Raw genomic sequence first — 17,211 nt, forward strand, 5'->3', positions numbered from 1 at the left:
GATTTGAACCCCGGACAGGCCACCCCGAGGTCCACCTCTGGCCTCACCCCGCGGGCTGCCAACCCCTGGACCGTGCACCCCCAGGGCGGAGGAGGAGGGCGGCGCCCGCGCGCTGCTGCTCAAGTCCCTGCGGGAGGCGCAGGCGGGCCTGGCCGAGGCCCAGGAGGACCTGGAGGCCGAGCGCACGGCCAGGGCCAAGGCGGAGAAGCAGCGGCGGGACCTGGGCGAGGAGCTGGAGGCACTGCGGGGCGAGCTGGAGGACACGCTGGACTCCACCAACGCGCAGCAGGAGTTGCGGTGAGGCCCCCCCGCTGGGGAGGGGTGAGCGGGGACTTGGGGGCCCGGCGTCCAGAGCTCAGGTCTCCCCGTCTTCTGGAAAGATGGGGTAGGTTTGAACCAGAACACAGCCGTGCCGGGCATTCTGGGTGGCAAGACACCTCGTCCAAGTCTGTCCAGGAAGACTTGCATGAAGAAGGGCTTTTTGAGTAGGGCTTTGAGAGAGGTGTAGGAGCTCCTGCCACAGCCCTATAGAGAAGCCGCCCAGATCATGGGGGTGAGGTGGGGTGGGATGTGGAGCGTGGAGCCCCCATGTTTGCAGAGCATTACAAGGAGGCAGCACCCCAGCACCCTCCTTCCTCTCTGAGAGGCCGTGCCCTGCCCGCCTCCCTCCCTCCAAATCATAGGTCCAAGAGGGAGCAGGAGGTGACGGAGCTGAAGAAGACTCTGGAAGAGGAGGCGCGGGTCCACGAGGTGGCAGTGCAGGAGCTGAGGCAGCGCCACGGCCAGGCGCTGGGAGAGCTGACCGAGCAGCTGGAGCAGGCGCGCAGGGTGAGGGGCGGGGCTCCGCGTGGGCGGGGTCTGTGGGCGGGGCTCCAGGTGGGTGTGGCTCCCAGCGGGGTGGGCGGGGCTCCCGGGCCCCAACTTGCTGGGTAGGCAAGCTTTCACCAAACACGGCAGGTCCTGGGAAGCATCTTCTCTCCCCTTCTTTTTAATGCCCTTGTTACTTGTTTGCCGTGAGAGAGAGGCTCTCAGAGCACCATCTTGACACCTGCGGCGCCAGAGGCAGAATCAGGAGCCTCAGGCACGGAAGTCTGTCCCTCAGCCTTTGAAGTTACTGATTTGTTTTATTATTTTTTAAATAGAATTTATTTACTTATTCATTCATGAGAATGATAGGAGGAGAGAGAGAAAGAACCAGATATCACTCTGGTACATGTGCTGCCGGGGATTGAACTTGAGACCTCATGGTTGAGAACCCAATGCTTTTATCCACTGCACCACCTCCCGGACGACTTATTTTTAACTTGTATTTATTGACTTGTTTTAGCAACACACTGATCAGCTCTGGCTGATGGTAGTGCTGGAGACTGAACCTGGGACCTCAGAGCCTCAGGCAGGAGAGTCTTGTGCAGAACCACTCTCCCTATTCCTGTTTTTAATGTTTTGTTTGTTTATTTATTTATTTTGCTTCCAGGGCTATCACAGGGGCTCAGTGCCTGCAGTACAAATCCACTGTTCCTGGAGGCTGCTTTTTCCCTTTTATTGCTCCTGTTGTTTATCATTGTTGTATAGAACAGGGAGAAATCAAGAGAGGAGGGGAAGATAGAGAGGAGGAAAGAAAGATAGACACCTGCAGACCTGCTTCACTACTTGTGAAGTGACCCCCTTGCAAGTGAGGAGCTGAGGGCTTGAACTGGGATCCTTGTGCTGGTCCTTGCGCTTTCCGCCATGTGCACTTAACTAGCTGCACTACTGCCCAGCCCCTATATTTATTTATTTATTTATTTATTTATTTATCTTACTTAGAGATACAGAGAGCTCAGCTCTGGCTGATGATGGTGCTCAGGATTGAACCTGGGACTTCAGAGCCTCAGGCATGCAAGACTTTTGCAGAACCATTATGCTGTTTCCCAATCCCTTTTTTTGTCTCTTTTTTCTTTTGCCTTTTCCTTTTTATTTTTTCTTGCGGAATTATTAAGCAGTTGATTAAAACACAATGCAGACTGTATTTGGGAAGGGACTCCCTCACTAGGCAAATGAGATGTTTACATGAGTCTTTCATTTGTAAAACACTTAATTTTGCTAACAATTGTCCAGATTTGTGCTCTATTTGATAATCACATCCGGGATTTGAGGCAGGATCATTTATTGAGGAAACAGAAAATGTTTCTGGAACCATGAGCACAGCTTAAGGAACTCAGAGGATTTGTGCTACTGTGAACATACACGTATCTAAAACATAAGTCCTCACACACAGTGCTGCTGTGTTCTAAGCGCGCAGTGGTGAACAAAATTGGGTGAGTCTCTTACCTGATGTTTGCAGAGCTGAGATTAGTAGTGGAAGTGACATAATAAAAGCAAATCAGTAAAGTATCTACCTTCTGGCAAGTCATAAACATTATGGATAAAACAAACAAGAAATTTAGTAGTGGACAGGATTCTTGACAATGCAACAATCCAAGCCCTGTTTGTTTCTAAGAGAGCAGAACACTACCCAGTTCTGGCATATGGTGATTCTGGGGTTTGAACCTGCAGCCGCTGCAAATCCTGTGCTTTCTCCCTGGCCCCTGGTCTCTCCTGAGAGATAGAAAGGAGAGGGACTGGTATGGTGGTGCACCTGGTGGAGCGCACGTGTTGCAGTGAGCAAGGACCTAGGTTCGAGCCCGAAGTTCCTACATGCAGGGGGGAAGCTTTGTGAGTGGTGAAGCTGTGCTACAGGTGTCTCTCTGTCTCTCTCCCTCTCTGTCTCCTTTGCCCTCTCAGTTTCTGACTTACTCTATCCAGTAAATAAATAAAGATAATTTTAAAAATGTTTTTAAAGCTAGAAAGGAGAGACACCCAAGCACGGTCCACTGTGTATGGCCTTCCCATGTGCTGCCAGGTCACGGGGCTTGGTAAAGAAGTCGCTTACCTCTGAGGTGCTGGGGTGTGGTTTAAAACAGACCTTGGAGGCACTGTCCCATGAGAAGGTGACATCCAAGGCAAAAACAAAACAAAAAACAAAACAAAAAACAGGGAATCGGGCAATAGCGCAGCGGGCTAAGTACATGTGGCACGAATCACAAGGACCGGCGTAAGGATCCCGGTTCAATCCCCCGGCTCCCCACCTGCAGAGGAGTCACTTCCCAGGCGGTGAAGCAGGTCTGCAGGTGTCTGTCTTTCTCTCCCCCTCTCTGTCTTCCCCTCCTCTCTCCAATTCTCTCTGTCCTATCCAACAACGACAACAATAATAACTACAACAATCAAACAACAAGGGCAACAAAAGGGAATAAATAAATATTTTTTAATTAAAAAAAAAGGGGAGTCGGGCGGTAGCACAGCAGGTTAAGCGCACATGGCGCAAAGCGCAAGGACTGGCATAAGGATCCTAGTTCGAGCCCCCGGCTCCCCACCTGCAGGGGAGTCGCTTCACAGGCGGTGAAGCAAGTCTGCAGGTGTCTGTCTTTCTCTCCTCCTCTCTGTCTTCCCCTCCTCTCTCCATTTCTCTTTGTCCAGTCCAACAACAACACCATCAGTAACAACAACAGTAATAACTACAACAGTAAAACAACAAGGGCAACAAAAGGGAATAAATAAATAAATATTTAAAAAAAAAACAACGGAGGAGATGGAGAGAGGGTAGAAGGGGCAGCAGGTCCCAGGCAGAGGGAGCAAGCTCTGGGGCCAGGGGCTGGGGCGAGTCACAGCCGTCTGTCTCCCTCGCAGAACAAAGGCGCCTGGGAGAAGACGCGGCTGACCCTGGAGGCCGAGGTGTCTGACCTGCGGGCCGAACTGAGCAGCCTGCAGACGGCCCGCCAGGAGGGTGAACAGCGGAGGCGGCGGCTGGAGGCCCAGCTGCAGGAGGTGCAGGGCCGGGCGGGCGACGGCGAGCGGGCCCGCTTAGAGGCCTCCGAGAAGCTGCAGCGCACCCAGGTGAGGGGCCCGGGCCACAGGGCTGGGGTCCCCCTGCTGTGAGGCAAGGTGTCTGTCCTCTCTGGGCTTCTGTCCGGCCAGGGCATCTCTGCTGCCCCTTCCCCAAGCTCAGACACGCGTGTGTGGCTGGCATCTGGTAAGCGGTGACTCTGTCTCTCCGTCCGCCCGCCGTGTGTCACCTGCCTCTCCTTAGAGGCAGGCACATGGAGTTTATACATTGCATTGATTTGGGGGGCTGGGCAGTGGCACCCCTGGCTGAACACACCTGTTACCATGCTCAAGCACTTGGGTTCAAGCCTTCAGTCCCCATCTACTGGGAGGAAGCTTCATGAGCCGTGAAGCAGGTCTGCAGGTGTCTCTCTGCCTCTCTCCCTCCCTGTCTCCTCCTCTCTCAACTTCTCTCTGTCCTATCCAATGAAATGGGAAAAATGGCCACTGGCAGCAGCAGATTCATAGTTCTGGCACCGAGCCACAGTGATAACCCTGGAAGAGAAAATTAATAATTTAAAATATCGATTTTGGGGTCAGGTGCTGGCACATCTGGTTGAGTCCACCTGCTATCACTCACAAGAACCCAGGTTCCAGCCCCCATCCCCAGTCCTCACCTGTGTTGGGGGGCTTCATGGGAGGTGAAGCAGGGCTGCAGGTGTCTGTCTTCCTCTCTGCCCTCCTCTCCCCCCTCCCCTTCTATTTCTTTGTCTCTATCAAATCAAAGAAAGAGAGAGGAATACTGGCTTCCCTGTTAGAGGAGGCGGGAAAGCCGGCGGAGAGCATCACTTCAGCACATGCTGAGCCGGGGACTGAACCTGGGACCTCAAGCCCAAGGGTCCTTCTCTCTCTGCTGCTCACCCGCCATCCAGCTTGTACTGCAGAGGTGGGATAGTCGGGTGGCGTGGTGCCGAGCCCCCACTTCTGGGTGGAAGGCGTCACCCGGGGCCCCCCCCCCGGCCCTCTCCCTGCACCCACAGGTTGAGCTGGAGAGCGTGTCAGGGGCGCTGAGCGAGGCCGAGTCCAGAGCCATCCGGCTGAGCAAGGAGCTGAGCAGCGCAGAGGCCCAGCTCCACGACGCCCAGGTGAGCCCCCCATCCCGGCCCCCGGCCCCACCACCCTCACCTCCCAGCCCCATGGGACCTCCCGGTGTCTGTCTGTCTGCCCCTTGGTCCACAGGAGCTGCTGCAGGAGGAGACCCGACTGAAGCTGGCCCTGGGGTCCCGGGCACGTGCCCTGGAGGCTGAGGCGGCCGGGCTGCGGGAGCAACTGGAAGAGGAGGCGGCCTCCCGGGAGCGCGTGGGCCGAGAGCTGCAGGCGGCCCAGGTCCAGGTGAGCCAGGCAGATGGACAACAGATGGACGGGCGATGAGGACATCGTCCCTGCCCTAGCTCACCTGCTTTCCCAGAGCCCTGCTCAGCCGTGGTGTACGGTGGTGGTGGTACTGGGGGACTGAACCCAGGACCTCAGAGCCTTCAGGGGGAAGCCTTCATGAGCGGGGAAGCAGGTCCGCAGGTGTCTCTCTCTCCCTGTCTCCCCCTTCCCTCTCAACTTCTCTGTCTCTATCCAAAATAAATATATTGGGAGTCGGGTGGTAGCGCAGCGGGTTAAGTGCACGTGGCGCAAAGCGCAAGGACCAGTGTGAGGATCCCGGTTCGAGCCCCCGGCTCCCCACCTGCAGGGGATTCGCTTCACAGGCGGTAAAGCAGGTCTGCAGGTGTCTGTCTTTCTCTCCCCCTCTCTGTCTTCCCCTCCTCTCTCCATTTCTCTCTGTCCTATCCAACAACGACGACATCAACAGCTACAACAACAATGAAAAACAAGGGCAACAAAAAGGGAAAATAAAATAAAATGAAATAAACTTTAAAAAATAAATATATTAAAAAGCGATGGCGAGACAGAGCAAGAAAGGCCCCACTGCTCCATTACTCCTGAAAGCCCCCTTCCTCGTGCTCCAGTGTGCTGCCGGGGGCTCCAGCCCGTTCCGGAGCCTGGGAAGTACAGCGTGCACTCTACTGGGTGAGCTGTCTCCCTCCCCCCACACACACACCTCCTTTAGCTGCCCCAGTCATCCGCCCATCTCACCTCCCCCACATCTCCTGGGAACATTCTGTTCCTTCTTTGGGACTGAAGCACCAGCTGCCCTGTTGGGGGAAGCCCCCAACACCCTCTCTGAGTTCCCCTAAGCCCTCTTTTCTCTCCCCACCCTGCTGCAGCCACCCTAGGCTGGGTGTGCCCCCTACCCCGCCCCCGGTCTCCCCTCCCGGTGCAGGTGGGGCTCTCTCTGAATTCTGCCTGAGGCTCCCGCTCTGGCAACCACCCCTGGCCCACGGCGATCGCGCCCCTTCAGCGACCTGCAGCCCAGCAGAGAGCGCCGCCTACAGGAGGCCTTCAAAGCAGGTGCCGGGAGACTGAGTGGCAGGCGCATGCCTGCAGATTCTTCCTTCCATCTCTTTCTTTCTTTCTTTCTTTCTTTCTTTCTTTCTTTCTCTCCCTCTCTCTCTCTTTCTTTTCTTCTTTCTTTCCCCTTCCTTCCTTCCTTCCTTCCTTCCTTCCTTCCTTCCTTTTCCAACTGATAGGTTCCTGTGCATACAAGACCCATCTCAAACTGGGCTCCTCCGGGAAGTCTCTGGAATGCTCTTAAGGGACTCCAGTCCCCCCGCAAGTCCCTAGGGTTCTGTGCCGCTTTAATCTCAGTCTGACTGGAAGCAGAGAGACTTGCAGCACCGCTTAACTGTCTGTGAAGTTTCCCCGCCGCAGGTGGCGACCGGGGGACTTGAACCCAGAGATCCTTGCACACTGTAACGTGTGCTCTGCTGGGTGCGCCTCCACTCAGCCCCCGTTTTACTTTTAAAAGAGAAAACCAGGGAGTCGGGCGGTAGCGCAGCGGGTTAAGCGCACGTGGCGCCAAGCCCAAGGACCAAGGACCGGCGGAAGGATCCCGGTTTGAGCCCCCGGCTCCCCACCTGCAGGGGAGTCGCTTTATAGGTGGTGAAGCAGGTCTGCGGGTGTCTGTCTGTCTCTCCCCTTCTCTGTCTTCTCCTCCTCTCTCCATTTCTCTCTGTCCTATCCAACAACGACGACGACATCAATAACAATAACAGTAACAACTACAACAACAACAACAAAACAAACAAGGGCAACAAAAGGGAAAATAAATATTAAAAAATAACAAATAAACAAATAAAAGAACCAGAACACGAGTCAGGCACATGCAAAGCTGGGAACCAAAACTCAGGACCCCAAGCTTGAGCGTCCAAGGCTCTAACCACTGCCCCATGCCCCGGGCTGCCCAGCGGGAATGATCAGACCCTCCCACAGAACCCAGCCCTCGGCCCCCTCGGGGGTAAAGAGCCCTGCAGAGGTGGCGCCGAGGTGTGACCCCCCACCCCCCACCCCCAGCTGGCAGAGTGGCGGCGGCGCCAGGAGGAGGAGGCCGGGGCTCTGGAGGCCGGTGAGGAGGCGCGGCGCCGGGCGGCCCGGGAGGCCGAGGCCCTGAGCCAGCGGCTGGCGGAGAAGACGGAGGCGACCGAGCGGCTGGAGCGGGGCCGGCGGCGGCTGCAGCAGGAGCTGGACGACGCCACGATGGACCTGGAGCAGCAGCGGCAGCTGGTCAGCGCGCTGGAGAAGAAGCAGCGCAAGTTCGACCAGGTGGGCGCGGGGTCTCCGCCAGGGGCCGGGCCGGGCCGGGGGTGGCTGGAGCGGCTCCCTCTGAGCCTTGAGCAGGACGGGCCTCGGGCCTCGGCCCAGCCGCTTGTCGCCATGCCTCTGTCTCTGCTGCAAGCTGCCTTCATTCTACGCGGATCTGGAAATAGCTCAGCGGGTGGAGTGCTGGCCTTCCCGGGGTAGCCCAGCGGGTGGAGTGCTGGCCTTCCCGGGGTAGCCCAGCGGGTGGAGTGCTGGCCTTCCCGGGGTAGCCCAGCGGGTGGAGTGCTGGCCTTCCCGGGGTAGCCCAGCGGGTGGAGTGCTGGCCTTCCCGGGGTAGCCCAGCGGGTGGAGTGCTGGCCTTCCCGGGATAGCTCAGTGGGTGGAGTGCTGGCCTTCCCGGGGTAGCCCAGCGGGTGGAGTGCTGGCCTTCCCGGGATAGCTCAGCGGGTGGAGTGCTGGCCTTCCCGGGGATAGCCCAGCGGGTGGAGTGCTGGCCTTCCCGGGGTAGCCCAGCGGGTGGAGTGCTGGCCTTCCCGGGGTAGCCCAGCGGGTGGAGTGCTGGCCTTCCCGGGATAGCTCAGTGGGTGGAGTGCTGGCCTTCCCGGGGTAGCCCAGCGGGTGGAGTGCTGGCCTTCCCGGGATAGCTCAGTGGGTGGAGTGCTGGCCTTCCCGGGGATAGCCCAGCGGGTGGAGTGCTGGCCTTCCCGGGGTAGCCCAGCGGGTGGAGTGCTGGCCTTCCCGGGGTAGCCCAGCGGGTGGAGTGCTGGCCTTCCCGGGGTAGCTCAGTGGGTGGAGTGCTGGCCTTCCCGGGATAGCTCAGCGGGTGGAGTGCTGGCCTTCCCGGGATAGCTCAGCGGGTGGAGTGCTGGCCTTCGCGGGCAAGAGGCCCTGGGCTCCAGTCCTAGGAGCTCAGAGCAAGTTCTGTGGGTGGTGGCCATTGCCGTGATGTCTCTCCCTTCTCCTCTCAAAAAGAATGAAATGGGGGAATGCGTGGCACACCCGGTTAAGTGCACATATTCCCATGCTCAAGGCCCTGGGTTCAAGTCCCCACTTCCCACCTGCAAGGGGGTGGGGACACTTCACAAGCAGTGAAGCATGTCTGTGGATGTCTTTTTCTCTATAACTCTATAACTCCTCTATAACTCCTCTTCCTCTCTGATTTTCTCTGTCCTATCAAACAAAATAGAAAGAAAGGGCAGTAGATAGCATAATGGTTATGCAAAGAGACTCTCACATTGAAGGCTCCAAAATCCCAGGTTCGGTCCCTATACCACCATAAGCCAGAGCTGAGCAGTGTTCTGGAGGGAGAAAAAAAAATAATTAATTAAAAGAGGGGGGAGAGGACTGGTTGCTAGGAGTGGTGGATTCATAGTTCTGGCAAAAAAAAAAAAAAAAGCCAGCAAAGTAGCTAAGAGACATAACCAGCACATCACTCTGGCACATAGGACGCAGGAACAGCCTTGGAACAGCATGCTTGAAAACCCAGTTCCTTATCCACTGTGCCTTCTCCAGGCCCACACGTGGTCCGTTTTGACTTAATCACCGTGCCTGGCTCCAGACTCACGGACTGGCTTGTGCAGACATATCGAGAGCCAGGTGGTGTGAGGCCTCCGGCATTTCCATCTTTGCCCACAAGTGTCTTGCCTCTTACAGATTCCTTGCGTTTCCGTGCGTATTTTAGAACTGCCGTGCCGTTCCTACACACACACACACACACACACACACACACACCACCCCCGGAAATGGCAAAAAATCTGTTTCAACTTGAGAAGAATCAACACTCTTGACTATTGAGCATTTTTCTGGCCCAGGAACATGGTACACGTGTCTGTTTATCTCTCTCTCTCTCTCTCTTTGTCTCTCAGTCTCTCTCAGGAATGTTGGATAGTCAGCACTGTACATCTTTTATATTTCTACCAGATTTACTTCCAGTTATTTTTAGCCACTTTAAACTGTACTGCTTTTACTGCGATGTCTGATTGGTTGGTACTTTTTTCTTGATTTTTTTTTATCTTTATTTATTGGATAGAGACAGCCAGAAAGCAAGAGGGTAGGAGGTGATAGAGAGGGTGAGTGATGGGGCAGAGGTAGATATGCAAAGAGACTCTCATGCCTAAGGCTCCAAAGTTCAGTCCTCTGCACCACCGTAAACCAGAGCTGAGCAGTGCTCTGGTGAGAGAGGGAGAGTGAGAGAGAAAGAGAGAGAGGCCTGTAGCCCTGTAGCTCTGTGTCACCACTAGTGAAGCTTCTTCCTTGCAGGTGGGGATTGGGAGCTTGAACCTGGGTCATTGTGCTACCACAGCCCCCCCCCCCATATGGTTGATTCTTAACACAGGGAGTTAGGGGTACTAATAAGCTTATACATAACATTTGATCTCCCAAAAACGGAATCACAGTCGTTCTATGATTTCCAGAGGGTTAGTTCCAGACACAGATCCCACGCCAAAACCCCGGGCTATGGTCCTTGTTGCCAGTTCTCCACACCTGTTGTTCCCTTATTGATGATTCACCCAATGTCAGGTTCCAGATAAGGAAAAAAAGAATCCACAGCATTGGTGCTGTCCACGGTGCTGTGGCAGTGTTTCTCCCTCTCTGGCTCTGGCTCTCCCTGAAAAAAAAAAAAAAAAAAAGTAACCCATAAATGGTGAAATCACCGAATTTGAGTCCCCAGCTCCAGAAAAAAAAAAAATCACATGTAAGTCGACCTGTGTGGTTCTAATCATGTTGTTCAAGGGTCAGATATATGCATATACAAAGAAAATCAAGGCTGGGGCCAGGCAGTGGCACGCCCGGTTAATTGCACATAATACGAAGCATAAGGACCCAGTACAAGTATCCCGGTTCAAGTCCCTGGCTCCCCTCCTGCAGAGAGGTCTCTTCACAAGCGGTGAAGCAGGTCTGCAAGTGTCTATCATTCTCTCTCCCTCTCTTTTTTTATTTTTTAAATATTATTTATTCCCTTTTGTTGTTGCCCTTGTTGTTTTGTTGTTGTAGTTATTCTTACTGTCATCTTTGTTGGATAGGACAGAGAGAAATGGAGAGAGGAGGGGAAGACAGAGAGGGGGAGAGAAAGACAGACACCTGCAGACCTGCTTCACCGCCTGGGAAGCGACTCCCCTGCAGGTGGGGAGCCGGGCTTGAACCTGGGTCCTTGTGCATTGTAACATGTTCGCTCAACCAGATGCACCACCTCCCGGCCCCCTTCTCTCCCTCTCTATTTTCCCCTCTTCTCTCAATTTCTGTCTTATCCTATTTTAAAAAATGGAAGAAATGGCCACCAGGAACAGTGGATTCTTAGTGCCAGTACCAAGGCCCAACAATAAACCTGGAAGCAAAAGAAGTAATAACTAAAGGGAGTCGGGTGGTAGCACAGTGGGATAAGCGCAGGTGGTGCAAAGCGTAAGGATCTCGGCTCCAGACCTCAGCTCCCCACCTGCAGGGAAGTCACTTCACAAGCAGTGAAGCAGGTCTGCAGGTATCTATCTTTTTCTCCTCCTTTCTGTCTTCCCCTCCTCTCTCCATTTCTTTTTTTTTTTAATGAAATTTTTATTACTTTATTTTTTTATTTTTGATTATTGGATAGAGACAGAGAGAAATTGAGAGGGGTGGGGAGGGAGAGAGGGAGAGAGACAGAGAGATACCTGCAGCCCTGCTTCACCATTCGTAAAGCTTTCCCCCTGCAGGTGGGGACCAGGGGCTTGAACCCAGGTCCTTATGCACTGTAATATGTGCACTTAACTAGGTGCACCACCACCTGGTCCCCTTCCTCATTCCATTTCTCTCTGTCCTATCCAACAACGACGACACCAGTAACAACAATAACTACAACAATGAAAAAATAACAAGGGCAACAAAAGGGAACAAATAATAATAATATTAATACTAACTAAAATCAAGGTTCACCTATTGACATTGAGCTCGTGCATCCTGCAGCCTAGCTAAGCTCGCTCACGGGTGCTAGTCAATCAGTGTCTCGTAGACTTCACTGCTGTGCCTGTGCTCTGTGACTACAGATAATTCCTCTCCTTTTTCTTGACTTTTCTTCTGGGACTCCAAATACAAGTATGTTTGACTGTCTAGTACTTTCACATGGTCTCCCAGTCCTGCCTGTGTGTTGTTGTTGTTTGTTGTTGATGTTTTGCCGGTCTAGCTTCACGGGCTGGAGAGAGATGACCAGGGACTCATGGCTGAGTGGGACGCAGTTCAATCTTGATTGATGAGGAATGCAGTGCAAGCCAAGCTAATCTAATCTCAATCCTGTCCTTACATATCTCCTGAGGCAGAAGTGTCAGGTCCAAAGAGGATGTACGTAGGATAGGGGGTGGGGAGAAGGAAAAGCACGAACCAGTGGGGAATGAATGGTGGAAAACAGGGATTGACTAGGAGAGGGGGCGGAGTGGAAAGGAGCTGGACCCAGGGAGATTAAACCAGTGCCCTGCAGGCGGGGTGGGTCTCAGGTAAGCAGTGATTATGTAAATAGACCACAGCATTAAGCAGAGGGGAGCAGAGGGGAGCCGGAGTACTGCCCAACAGTGTTTAACCCTCTTTCTTTGTTGTACTGAGATCATTTCTACCAACCCTTTCCCAGTTCACCACCTCTCCCAGTTGTGTCTACTCCTCGACCTGTTTCAGCGGGTGATGCTTTGACACTTTATACTGTGTTTCTAGCTGCTTCTCTCTGGTAGCTCTGAATCCTTCTCTTCAACACCCCCTCCCATACCCATCCTGTCCTGGGACCAACTCCCCGCAGCTAACACCCTCCTGTGATAATCCAAACAGCTAGGTCACCCGCGGGTCTGTTAAGTGGACTGGTTTTGCTCTTGATTGTGAGTCTGGTTTTTGTTTGTTTGTTTGTTGGCATGTTTGAATATCAGTGACAGTGTTTTAGGAGTAAGCAAAAGGTGATGATGTACGCTGAAAAAAAAAAAGATTGGGGGCGGGAGTAGATAGCATAATGGTTATGCCAAGATACTTTTATGTCTGAGGCTCCCAAGTCCCAGGTTCAATCCCCCCACAACCAGAGGTAAACAGTGCTCTGGTTTAAAAAAAAAAATCTGCTCTTGAGAGGGGCTGATCAGTTTGAGCCCTAAGATATGAACCGGGGAGTCTGGCGGTAGGGCAGCGGGTTAAGCGCAGGTGGCGCAAAGCGCAAGGACCTGCTTAAAGATCCAGGTTCAAGTCCCGGCTCCCCACCTGCAGGGGAGTCGCTTCACAGGCGGTGCAGCAGGTCTGCAGGTGTCTGTCTTTCTCTCCCCCTCTCTGCCTTCCCCTCCTGTCTCCATTTCTCTCCTATCTAACAACCACGACATCAATAACAACAATAATAATAAAAAACAAGGGCAACAAAAGGGAATAGAGAGAGAGAGAGAGAGAGAGAGAGATGAACCTGTTTGGGACTCCGTTGTCTCCTCCTCTCATACCTCTGTGTCTCTGGCTGTTCCGTCTCCCCCACCCCCTGGCACAGCCCTCGCGGCTAACCTGTGACCCCCACCCCGTCTGTCTCCCTCAACCCCAAGCTCCTGGCAGAGGAGAAGGCGGCCGTGCTGCGGGCTGTGGAAGAGCGGGAGCGCGTGGAGGCGGAGGGCCGGGAGCGGGAGGCGCGGACCCTGTCGCTGAGCCGCGCCCTGGAGGAGGAGCAGGAGGCCCGGGAGGAGCTGGAGCGGCAGAACCGGGCGCTGCGGGCCGAGCTGGAGGCCGTGCTGAGCAGCAAAGACGACGTGGGCAAGAGCGTGAGCGGGGCCTCCCCACACCCCCTACACCGCCCCGCACCCCCCAGTTCCAGCAGCCGCAGGGGGAGGGGGAGACGGGGGCGGAGCCGTCTGTCTGTCTGGGTTACAGGGAGAGGAGAGCAGGCCAGGCGAGCAGCTTGTGGGTCCTTGCAGGCACAGGACAAAGGAGAACCCTCTACCCCAGGACCTGGTGCTAGGCACTGGGTTGAGCACATGCATTACAGTACACAGGGACCCGTGTTCAAGCCCCTGGTCCCCACCTGCAGGGGGAAAGCTTCACAGGTGGTGAAGCAGGGCTATGGGTCTCTTTCTCTCCGTCTCTCTCTCTCTCTTTCCCTCCCCTCAATTTCTCTCTGTCTGTAGGTAATAACATTAAAAAATAGAATAGTAGGAGGCTGGGCGGTAGTGCAGCCAGTTAAGCGCATGTGGCACAAAGCACAAGGACCGGCGTAAGGATCCCGGTTCAAGCCTCTGGCTCCCCACCTGCAGGGGAGTCGCTTCACAGGCGGTGAAGCAGGTCTGCAGGTGTCTGTCTTTCTCTCCCCCTCCTCTCTCCAGTTCTGTCTGTCCTATCCAACAATGATGACAACAATAATAGTAACAACAACACTGATAAACAACAAGGAAGGGCAACAAAAGGGAAAAAATGGCCTCCAGGAGCAGTAGATTCGCAGTGCAGGCATCGAGCCCCAGCAATAACCCTGGAGGCAAAAAAAAAAAAAAAAAGAATGGTAGTTGACCCCAGTTCGATTCCTGGCCAACGCAATGCAACACTATTTTGGGGCCAGGTGTTGGCACACCTGGTTGAGTGCACACATTACAATGCACAAAGACCCAGGTTCGAGTCCCGGTCCCCACCTGCAGGGGGAAGACTTTGCAAGTGGTGAAGCAGTGCTGCAGAGGTCTCTCTGTCTCTCTCCCTCTTGATCTCCCCTTTCCCTCTCGATTTCTGGCAGTCTCTATCAAGTAAATAAAGATAAAAAAAATAGAATGGGGGCCAGGAGAGAGTTCACCTAGTAAAGCTTGGCCCTTACCACATGTTAAGCCCTGGGCTCAAGTCCCAGGACCACATGGAAGCACATGGGCAGCACCAGGAGACACTCCATGGATGGTGGACCCATGATGTGGTGTCTCTCTTCTCTCTCTGCCTCTACCTCGCTCTCTCTGTCACTGTGTGAAATAAAGTGAAAGAAATGCAGCCCCAAGAGGGATGCAATTACACGTGCGCAAGGTCCCACGGCTGCCGCTGCTACTACTAATAACAACAACAATAATAAAGCAAGGCATTATGATGTCAAAGTTATTAATGCAGTGTGTGGTAGACGTTCAGGAAGCTAGCACAGTGCTCTGCACAACAGATTCTCCTGCCTGAAGCTCTGGGGTCCCCGGTTCAATGCCCCGCACCACCACAAGCTAGGGCTGAGCAGGGCTCTGTCAAGAGGAAAGGAAGGGAGGAAGGGAGAAAAGAAGGACAGAAAAATGGTTTAGGATGATTCACAGACCCAGCAGGTGCCCAGTCCACGGGAATGAACAAAACAGAACAGATCTAGACCCTGGCCTCCCCACCGTTGCGGACCAGGTGTCTGACACTGTCCCCGCCTCCCCCACCCCCACCCCCACCAGGTGCATGAGCTGGAGCGAGCCCGCCGGGTGGCCGAGCAAACGGCCAGTGACCTGCGGACACAGGTGACGGAGCTGGAGGACGAGCTGACAGCCGCCGAGGATGCCAAGCTGCGCCTGGAGGTGACGGTGCAGGCGCTGAAGGCCCAGCACGAGCGGGACCTGCAGGGCCGAGACGAGGCCGGTGAGGAGAGGCGGCGGCAGCTGGCCAAGCAGGTTGGAGCTCCTTCACTCTCCCGCCGAGCCATCCCCCTAGGGTCAGGGAGCCAGCTCAGCCTGTTAGAGCACCAGCTTGCACACCCCAGGCTCTGGAGGCCGCAGGTTCAATCCCCGGCACCAACTTATGCCAGAACTGAGCAGTGCTCTGGTCTCTCTATATCTATGTGAGAGATAATCATAGGACTGGGTGGTGGTGTGCCTGGTAGAGCGCACGTGTTACCCACCATGTTCAAGCCTCTGGTTCCCACTCGACAGCAGAAGCTTCACACACAGTGAAGCAGTGCTGCCTATGTCTCTCTTTCTCTCTCTCTGTCTCTCCTCTCCATCTCAATTTCTCTGTCCTATCAAGTAAAAAAAAAGGGGAACCGGGCGGTAGTGCAGCAGGTTAAGCACATGTGGCACAAAGCGCAAGGACCAGCGTAAGGATCCCAGTTCAAGCCCCCTAGTTCCCCACCTGCAGGGAAGTCGCTCCACAGGCGGTAAAGCAGGTCTGCAGGTGTCTGTCTTTCTCTACTCCTCTCTCGATTTCTCTCTGTCCTGTGCAAGAACAACAATAGCAATAATAACAAGGGCTACAAAATGGAAAAAATGGCCTCCAGGAGCAGTGGGTATGTAGTGCAGGCACTGAGCACCAGCAATAACCCTGGAGGCAAATAACTAAAAGTCCAGAAAAAAAATTAAAAATTAGTCATCCTCTGCCCACCCCACCAGCTAGCCCACAAAAACCCTTGAGCCCACTGGCACACCCGCATACCCAGCCAGACACAGTCTGTCCACCAAAGCACCCCTCCACCCGTCTCCCACCCCACCTGCCGACACCTGCCACCACTCAGCCACCCACCTACCACTACCTGCAGCCACCTTCCCTCCTTCCAGCTGCCTCTTCCAGGCAACCTTCTCTGTCTTAGGCTCCCACCCACCCCTGTGCTTGCTTCTGGTGCACCTGCTGTCCACCCCTTACTCCTCCATTCACCCACCATGGGGTTCTCTCCTCTGAGAGACCGGAAGTAGGTGCTGGACTGGACTCAGAAGTGAAAGGAGGGGACTGGAAAGAGAGGGGACCCAAGGCTGGGTTTTCTCCTCTTCTCTCTTTGCCTCCAGGGTTATCGCTGGGGCTCAGTACCATGAATCCACAGCTCCTGGCAGCCCTCTCACATCCCCCCCTTTTTTTCCTTTCTATTTTATTTGATAGGACAGAGTGAGAACTGAGAAAGGAGGTGGAGGGGAGATAGGGAAAGAGACCCGCTTCACCCCCCCCCCAGGCGGGAGGGTTCCTTTGGATGGTTTCATTTATTTATCGGCTCTCCCTAACGCCCCCCCGCGCCCCACTGACCCAACGTGGATGAGTATCCAGGACTTTGTCCCTGGGGCCCAGGAGAAGCTGGAGCACCGTCCGTGCAGAATACAGATGTGGGGGAGCTGGAGGGGAGAGGTGTGAGCAGAGAGGAGGCTGAAGTGGGGATGGGGTGGAGGGGCGCTCGTGAGGGAGCCCGGGCCCTGAGCCCCCTGCGCCCCCCGCCCTTCTCGCGCCCGCCCCGCACGCAGCTGAGGGACGCGGAGGTGGAGCGGGACGAGGAGCGCAAGCAGCGCGCCCTGGCGGCGGCGGCGCGCACGAAGCTGGAGGCCGAGCTGGAGGAGCTGAAGGCGCAGGCGGCGGCGGCCGGGCAGGGCAAGGAGGAGGCGGGGAAGCAGCTGCGCAAGATGCAGGTGAGGCCAGCCTCCTGGGCCCGCAGCAGCCTCAGTCTCCCTGTCCGCACACGGGGGCTGGGTGGGGTGGGTGCAGGGCCGCGGAGAGGGCTGCACCCCAGGAACCCCGCTGAGCCGCTGGCCGCCCCGTCCAGGCTCAGATGAAGGAGCTGTGGCGGGAGGTGGAGGAGACCCGCACCGCCCGGGAGGAGACCTTCCTCCAGAACAAAGAGAACGAGAAGCGCCTCAAAGGGCTGGAGGCTGAAGTGCTGCGGCTGCAGGAGGTGAGGCTGGATGGGCGGGGCCTGGGTGGGCGGGGCCGCGGGAAAGTGGGTGGGCGGGGCCTGTGGAGGGTACGCAGGACGAAGGAGAGCTGGGCGGGGCCTGAAGAGGCTGGGTGGGCGGGGCC

The 17,211-nt window shown here is 55.3% G+C and overlaps 1 protein-coding gene across 6 annotated transcripts in view; it reads left to right on the forward strand.

Moving 5' to 3' along the window:
• MYH14 (myosin heavy chain 14) overlaps positions 1 to 17,211 on the forward strand; it is a 94,564-nt gene that overhangs the window by 66,718 nt on the left and 10,635 nt on the right. For all 6 annotated transcript variants that reach the window (XM_060174736.1, XM_060174745.1, XM_060174749.1 and 3 more), the window contains 10 exons: positions 85 to 297; positions 684 to 828; positions 3,706 to 3,912; positions 4,881 to 4,985; positions 5,080 to 5,232; positions 7,303 to 7,551; positions 13,065 to 13,277; positions 14,901 to 15,113; positions 16,662 to 16,823; positions 16,958 to 17,086. In XM_060174736.1, coding sequence (XP_060030719.1) covers positions 85 to 297; positions 684 to 828; positions 3,706 to 3,912; positions 4,881 to 4,985; positions 5,080 to 5,232; positions 7,303 to 7,551; positions 13,065 to 13,277; positions 14,901 to 15,113; positions 16,662 to 16,823; positions 16,958 to 17,086 — 1,789 coding nt within the window. The remainder of the gene's footprint in view (positions 1 to 84; positions 298 to 683; positions 829 to 3,705; positions 3,913 to 4,880; positions 4,986 to 5,079; positions 5,233 to 7,302; positions 7,552 to 13,064; positions 13,278 to 14,900; positions 15,114 to 16,661; positions 16,824 to 16,957; positions 17,087 to 17,211) is intronic.

This window comes from Erinaceus europaeus, chromosome 2 (assembly GCF_950295315.1).
Source record: "Erinaceus europaeus chromosome 2, mEriEur2.1, whole genome shotgun sequence".
Classification (NCBI taxonomy): Eukaryota; Metazoa; Chordata; class Mammalia; order Eulipotyphla; family Erinaceidae; genus Erinaceus; species Erinaceus europaeus.